Source organism: Acipenser ruthenus, chromosome 10, assembly GCF_902713425.1.
Source record: "Acipenser ruthenus chromosome 10, fAciRut3.2 maternal haplotype, whole genome shotgun sequence".
Classification (NCBI taxonomy): Eukaryota; Metazoa; Chordata; class Actinopteri; order Acipenseriformes; family Acipenseridae; genus Acipenser; species Acipenser ruthenus.
Genome location: NC_081198.1, coordinates 32140873 through 32148794, shown reverse-complemented (window position 1 = coordinate 32148794; position 7922 = coordinate 32140873). Strand labels below are relative to the sequence as shown.

Sequence of the window (7922 nt, the reverse complement as noted above, 5' to 3'; positions counted from 1 at the left end):
TGGCACAAGTAGGCATTCACAGGCTATGCCATGAAATATACTCCACCTCCTTGTCAATAGTTGCCACTTTATTGAATATTAGCCCACATTCTAAGGGTGAAATCACATTGATAGCCTGGTTTTGCCACCTCTGTAGCATCAGTGTCACCAGTCTCAGCATTAACTTCAGTAGCAGTGAACCAAACACATGTTTCTCAATGAAGGTATAAACCCATCTACTTATTCAGATTTATAAGTTATATTCTTCTTGTCCTTTTAATATCACATACTTCTGACAGTGTGAATTGGGTAATTTTAGGGTGGTGTGGTTTTCCTGGGAGACAATCTGTTTTAAAAAATATGGGCCATGAAATTTCACACATCATCCAAGTTGGGTCACTGGCTAAATAATACCCCCATAAAAGTTTACCACACTACATTTTCACAGTAATTTTGCAGTTTTACCATACCCTTTACATTATATGTGGTACCATACAGCTTCAGATGGAAGAAAGCTCTTACTTACCATGTCTAGGCATGGGAAAGCTGCAGGTTATTTTCACTCTCTAGGTTAAATGTCCTAGGAAGTGTAAATATATCAGGACTACCTGAAAGTAAGGCATGCAAACTAAGAACTTTCTTTAACCTAGTTTGGTATCAAATATACAGGACTGTAAAAAACGATGAATATGCGATGAATATGCTTCTTTTAAAACCAACAGGGGAACTTACATAGCTCACACAACAGGTAAGGGGTGTACAATATTTAGCTACAGGTTTAAAGACTGGTGAAACCTATTTCCTTGTATGTACTGTCATATAGTAGTTTCCTGTGTGGGTGTTGTGGCTGGCTTCTTGCTTTGCCATTTCGTAAATAGTTACACCAGCTTTCTGCTCAGCAGAGGAAGTCTGCACACATTGTGAAAGTAAAGAACACATTCAGAGCAGTTTCACGGAGAGGCAGAGGGAGTTCTGTGAGTAGAACACTTTTTAATATAATTATTTGGTTTTAACTATTATTGTTGTCTGTTATATGCTGCTGGTTTTGTGAAAATTAAATGATTATGTAACAAACAACTTAGGCGAACATATTCACTTTTTTGTCCCCAATTTGTTCGTTGTACAGTTTCAATAATAGTTTAATTTCCAATTTCACAAAATTAATTTTACCCTAGATCTTACAACATGTGTACAGAACATGTGAAGAGTGCAGTAGCTGTGTTTTAGGAAGTCACCGAAACAAGCACATTACATTGTGTCTACTCCATCAGCCTGTATAATATTGAGAAAAAATGCACAATTTTAAGCTCCCAGTCAGACCTGTTAGAAAGGGCTGTTCTCGTGTGTAGTACAGTTGTAGTTCATAATACTCTACTTGATTGTATATAAGTCGCTACAATAGTAATAGAGGGATACACACCTTCTCAGTTATTCTCTTTAAAGCAATGTTGGGCAGATTTACTTGATTTCCTTATACCTGGTCACACCCAGCTGGAAATATATTTAATTTGGCTTTTGTATTCTAAATAACAAACAGAATTAGTGGAAATGTAAAGGTGTAAGAGTAAAGCTTGATGTTTGAATTAAATAAGGCTTGGTGTTTATGAAACTTTACTGCTTGTACTAGTTTTTCAACATACTTTTACTAAAATGGTTTAAAGTAGAAAGTGGAGGTAGGGTTTTGAAGCTTCACTGAAGCAATCTGAAGTCCATCTACATTCAACATTAAAATGTTCAGATGATCACATTTTTGAAAAATGAAGTTACAGCGGTAGACTTTCCTCAATCAAGAAACCTCTTAAAAAAGATGTAATACAACAACTTCATCAACATAAAGTTCTGTAAATAACAGGAATTGAGGACTAAGCAATGCATTTCCTATCACAACAGAGCAGAAGAGCACAGCACTCCCCAAGTTACCAGGGGGGTGTTCAGAGAACACTGGCGTGCGGATAATTCAGGTTGTTCTGAAGAAAAGTGATATACCTTATTTACCTAAAAAATCCCCCAATCTGATTCACTGGAACTGCTCTCCTTATTATATATGCCTTACTGGAAAATATAGGGATTAGCACCATCTTGGCGATTACTTGATTTCCTTGTGCCCGGTCACACCCAGCTGGAAATAAGATGCTACTTAATTTTGCCAGTGTATTCTAAATAATAAGCAGAATGCGTGTCATTGCTGTGCTCCCTCTGTACAAAGCTGAAGTCAGGAGCCGTATTTAAGAGCATTAAATGCTATTCGTGTTGCTTCTTAGAATACTAGTGCTAGTGTCTGCATTGACTTCCAGTGGAGTTCAGAGTGAAATTTAAAATCCTACTATTAACTTTTAAGGCTCTAGATGGGCTAGCACCAAACTACATCTGTGACCTTTCGCCATTTTGAATCTGGCCTACTATCAGTACTTAGAACTAAGCAGCTTTCTTTTGGTGACGAGCGTTTTCCTGTATAGCACCTGGTATTTTTAAATTTAAACTGAAAACCCACTTTTATACTTTGGCTTTTATTGTCTGACCTGTTATGTGTTGTTATATGTATTTATTGTTTTTCTTGTTTTATAGGTTTAAATTGCTTTTTTATTCTTGTGAAGCGCCTTGAAAAAGGCGCTATATGAAATAAATATTATTATTATATTAGTGTAATGGGATTATGGGGCAAACGAGAGGCACGGCCACACCATTTTAGTTATGATCTGTTGCACATTATAAAGGGCTGCCTTATAAAAGGGGAACACTGTACTGTACTGAACAAAATTCAATAAATCTTTTACAGTTCTTATTGGGTATTAATACAAGGGGTGTCAAATACATTACTGGTTCCTTCTCAATATAGCATTAAAAGATATACCATGTATACTGGAACATAACCAAGTATTACAGTTTCCATACACAGATTTTTATGACAAAGGTTGCTTGTGTTCAGGAAGTGAAGAGATAACAGCACTAGGATTACATTTTTAACTGTGGAGCTACTTTTTAAATGGAAAAGTACCAAATAATACCAAAACATTTTTTATTTTTGTTTTCTAGTATAACAAAGATAGCGGCACCATTAAAAGATATTCCTCCATAGCTATTAAACACTCAATAGGACTGAATTACTAAGAAATACTAAAATAAACTAAAATATGCAAAACATTTGTCATTGGATTTTAGTTTCTGTAGAATTTCTTTATATATTTCCCCATCTGAAATGTGTACTCATGTAAATGTGTATTTCCTGAATTAAAGTGAACAAACCAAAAGAGGAACATGGGTGTGGTTACTCACTTTTTTTAAATCTTAGATAACATTAAACACAATCTTTGAAAACTATCAGACGTTTCAAGAGGAATAAAAAGGCACGACTTGTTATGTGAATATCAGAAATGTAAAATAATTTATAAAGGAGTTCACCTTTAAAATCAAACATCCCACAGTTTATATTGGTGTTGCAGTTTATTTCTGTCTGTAAGCATAAGAATCATTTTTTATGATTCAAATGAGTTTTTCTCAGCCTTTTTGGAATCAGCTCAGTGTCTTCCAACAAGCTGTCAGATCACTTGTTAAGCAAAGGCCACTGCAATGTGAACCTCATACAGCAGGGTTTACTTTTCAAAACATTTAACTAACAAAAAAGCCTATGCTTGTTTTGAAAAACTTGGAATAACCACCCAAGAAGGTTGATTAAAACATACCTACAGTACATTGTTTTTTATTGGTGTTGTAACATTCACAGAGGTGTTTTCCTTTTAGAAAATACTACTCGAATGAGAAAGCACTGGAATGAGAAGTCTCCTTAAAAAGATATAATGCAACCACTTTACTAACATAAAGTGCTGTACAGTACAGTAGGGCTGAGGGCTCCACAGTGCATATTTAATGACAACAGGGCAGAACAGCTCAGCACACACATATATTGTACATATAAATATTTATTGTCAGTTGTTTTTTTAGTGAAATCCATGCGACCGGTAAGAAGTCTTTCACAAACTGGAAACACTGAATGACAATTAAATTGAGATCCTTCACAGTTCAGATCAACTGAATAGACCCCGTAGTCCAATCCAGTTGTATAAAACAGTAACTGCACTCCAAAGAGCATTCTCTTATCTACCCAGTTAACGGCAATGATGTTACCCTTTTCAATAGTGTGCTTTTATTCACAGAAAGCAAATTTAATTACAATAAAATAGCCTAGAAGCTGTGGAGTGAATAACTATGTTTAAAATGCCGTTTTGCTAGCCAAAACATTTTACAGGCCATTGTCATGCATAGTATTGTAACACTTGTATTGTAACACTTGAAATGTATTTGTATTGTATTTGTATTGTAACACTTGAAATGTATTTGCTTACGATTGTAAGTCGCCCTGGATAAGGGCGTCTGCTAAGAAATAAATAAATAATAATAATAATAATAATAATAATAATAATAATAATAATAATAATAATAATAATAATAATAATAATAATAATAATAGTCCAGCCCATTTTATTGACATTAATGAATCAATGATTTATCATACAGTATTCTCTCAGTTTAATAAAGTCTGTAATAGAACCATTTCACATGATTTCATTACAGATTACAATTTGATGTCATTAGAAAATGGTGTATCTAATTTAGTATTGTGCTTTGGTTTTTAACCCAAGCAGGCTTGATTTGTTACCACAATCTCTCTGTAAAAGTCGTAATCCTAAATTGTTACGAACCCCATTTTGGAGCAGGTTTTGCTTCACCTCTGTTAACATGCAGTACAATGACACCCACCTGCATGCAACAGTCACAGGTTTGTTATAAACCTGTTTTCTAAAAAGCAGGGTAAGCTCATGTTTTGTAGTATAAACATAGCTTGAAAACAGTATGACAAATTAACAACACCAGACAAATGTAAATGCAGCTCCTTTTTTGCTCAGGTCAGCTGTTTAAATTTGAACATGGCTATCCATATAGTTGCACATCTGTACTGTAATCAATTTAATCTGATATCATTGAAAAGTTCAAACGTGATACTGAACAGTTAAGAGGTTATTGATCAATTAAGACAAATAATTAGAATATAACATAAATATATGCACTATTATTAATGAAATATGTATGGCAGTAATTACTCACACTAACTCTTGCAAATATACAAATTGCACCACACCACTGGCCAACCCACTCACATTGCCAAATAAATAGATCTCCTCTTCCTGGTTTGAGAAAACAGAATTGAAAATAACTCTGATGGTTGCATAGATAGAGAGAGGAGTATAAAATGCATTTTTTCAATACACATAAATACATTTATGAACTCACATGACCCTCTATTGCACAATGGTTTTTAAATAAAGGAAAAATAGCTAACAAATTGTTATAACGGGTCCTATTCACAAAAAGATTTAACAGAAAAGTCAGATATTCATGAAATATTCATTTGTTTTCAAGGAGTACTGTTTGAACATTTGTCTAATTTTCATCCAAACACGAGGCATTTCTTCTAATTCACACAGCATTATAATTTATAATGACATCATTTAAAAAAGGCAGCCCCCCAGTTCACCTTCATAACATTAATGAATGCAGTAAAACTTTTGTGAATAGTGTACAAATAGGACATCTATTGAGGAGTGACTCCCACATGACACAATTTTAAGTAAAACATTCTACAAATGTGGTGCATTTTATAAAACTCACACCTTAATTTAAATACAAATGTATCCTTCTAAGAGCAGGTGTTGGTATGTAAATAACAATGACCCTGGAGGTCATGTGAAATGTGTTGATCAATTAGAGGTTATAAAATCCGGGAATATATTCGGCTAGTTTGCATAAAGTTAAACGTGTATCTGTATAATGTATTCTGCTCACTGCAAGGGGGAAAAAAAAAAAAGTATTTCAAATTTCAAATGCAATGTGTCTCAATATTCTATCATTGGAGGTACATTGTGTTATTACATTATTGCAAACGAATGCACACTACAATCTCCTGCCTCATTACAGTTCATTAGAGGAGGATGTATGCAAGACAAGTTAAACATGCTTCTACCATTTTTAACAATATTCATGTTTTTTAATTAGTACAGTGAATGAGTAGGTTTAAGGTATGTCACTAGTGTTACGCACTAAAAAAAAAACAACAACATTTAAATATTAAAAAAAAGGATTTGTAGTCATTTTAAAAATATAATTTTATTAATTGAATTGCCATTTGTTTCAAAGGCTGTAACCTATAAAATGCACAGGCCTTATTTTCATACAATCTGTCATTGCTGTTACCAATCAATGTAACACTAATGACACAATCACTGCTATTTTATTTTGAGTTTTAAGAAAGGGGGGCGGTTATCAAAATGAATACATTTTTATTAAAAATGTATATGATAAGTTTGTTTGTATGTGTTTTTGAATCTATGTATGGCCAAATGAAGTGGGGCATCAAAGCAAAGGTAAAATTGTCAATTTGTCAGTACAGTACAGTACTGTATAGTGCATTAAGTTGTCATTTGCAGTCTTAAAACTACAGTGTTTCTCTGACAATTGTTTCTACATTTATTTCCACAAGGACTTGTCATTACGATCAGTGTGAGGAAGTAAAGCTTTTTTAGAAAAGTGCCTGTTTCTACTTTGGAAACCCTGAAAAGGTTTACTGTGCTATACCATACCGTAGATTGATCAGTGTGGTGAAGCTAGATAACAGTTGTGACACAGGTCTTAAACAAGATAACTTTGTGGGTTCCAAACTGCACGTCACGACATTCTTCATTTTCAAGCAGGCTGGTGCTGGTATTGGGTTATTCATTTTGCACATGTGTCCATAGCATTACCTTCTGTGGGAGCTCTTTAGCCATGTTTTAATCAATGTTCTAAGTATTTCTCCACATATTCCTTTAAGTTTTAACCACAAGGGGGCTTTTCCCCTTTCTTCTTTTCTAGTTAGATTTCAATTTACACATGAGAGAGGTAAGTGGTAAAACTGTTTGTTTTAAGTGCAGAAGAGCACTTATAATGCAATTTGACTACCATTTCCTAATTTCTTTCCCCCATACATTTAAGGAATTGTTTGTTTCGGGTTCTGAAACAAACAATCAGGAAGTACTGTCTTGTACTTCCTGGGTCATTTTACCTGTAGGATGAAACTGTCCCGACCCCTTCACTGGCTTCTTTCCTGACAATAACCAATCAGCTGCTTCTCCTATTACTTAACATGCTTTCAGCCAGTAACATGCTTTAACCCAAAAGACAGTGCTGGGGTGAAATGATCTAAGGAGGTAAAGCAATAATAGACTTTCTGGAAGGTGAGGCAAGCAAACTGAGAGCTTTTTTTAACCTCATAGTGCCAGAAATACATGTTTGCTATAACATGTGTTTCTTTCAAACCTGCACATGTAAAACCTATGTAGCTAATAGAAGTGCAGAATAGGTAAGAGGTGTGGAATTGTTTTGTTAGGCACAATTACTTGAAGATTTGATTTGATTTTTGAGCCCATGTGCTTCTTATTTCTGTCTAGATTCATATTTGTTCCAGTACTCTGTTTCTAATTCTTGTCAATTTCTGTTGTCCATTATAGCTATGATGAGAGTCTATTAACTAGCCCTGAGTTACATCTCCTGCCAAAGCAGCAATACCTGATTAGAAGAGCTGTATTAAACAGAAATGCACCAATGGAAAATAAAGAAGAACAAAACTGGTCTGACATATGCATCACAATTCACACCTCCTCTTATTCAACAGCCATCACATATGTGAAGCTCATAGTGCTATTTCAAACCTGCAGCTGGCTTGACAAAGCTTTCACATACTGTGGTCTATTTTAATCCACACCCTGTCTGCTCTTTAAATGGTAACTGTATTAAGATGGTTGCAGCTAAAAAAAAATAATACATCTTCACTTTAGTGCACGTCCATGTATTATATTGGTTGCAAGAGTTCAGTTTACAGCATGTTGAACTTTCATTTTAAAACATAAATATGG

At 34.4% G+C, this 7922-nt stretch overlaps 1 protein-coding gene across 2 annotated transcripts in view; it reads left to right on the top strand.

Annotated features, from left to right (window-relative positions):
• The first annotated feature begins 855 nt into the window (after positions 1-855).
• LOC117404271 (integrin beta-2-like) overlaps positions 856-7922 on the top strand; it is a 30487-nt gene continuing 23420 nt past the window's right edge. The window contains exons 1-2 of one of the 2 annotated variants that reach the window (XM_034007107.3): positions 870-953; positions 6883-6909. In XM_034007107.3, coding sequence (XP_033862998.3) covers positions 6901-6909 — 9 coding nt within the window. In that variant the 5' untranslated portion in view covers positions 870-953; positions 6883-6900. Of the gene's footprint in view, positions 954-6882; positions 6910-7922 lie in introns of both variants that reach the window. The other variant, XM_034007112.3, reaches the window with a different exon arrangement.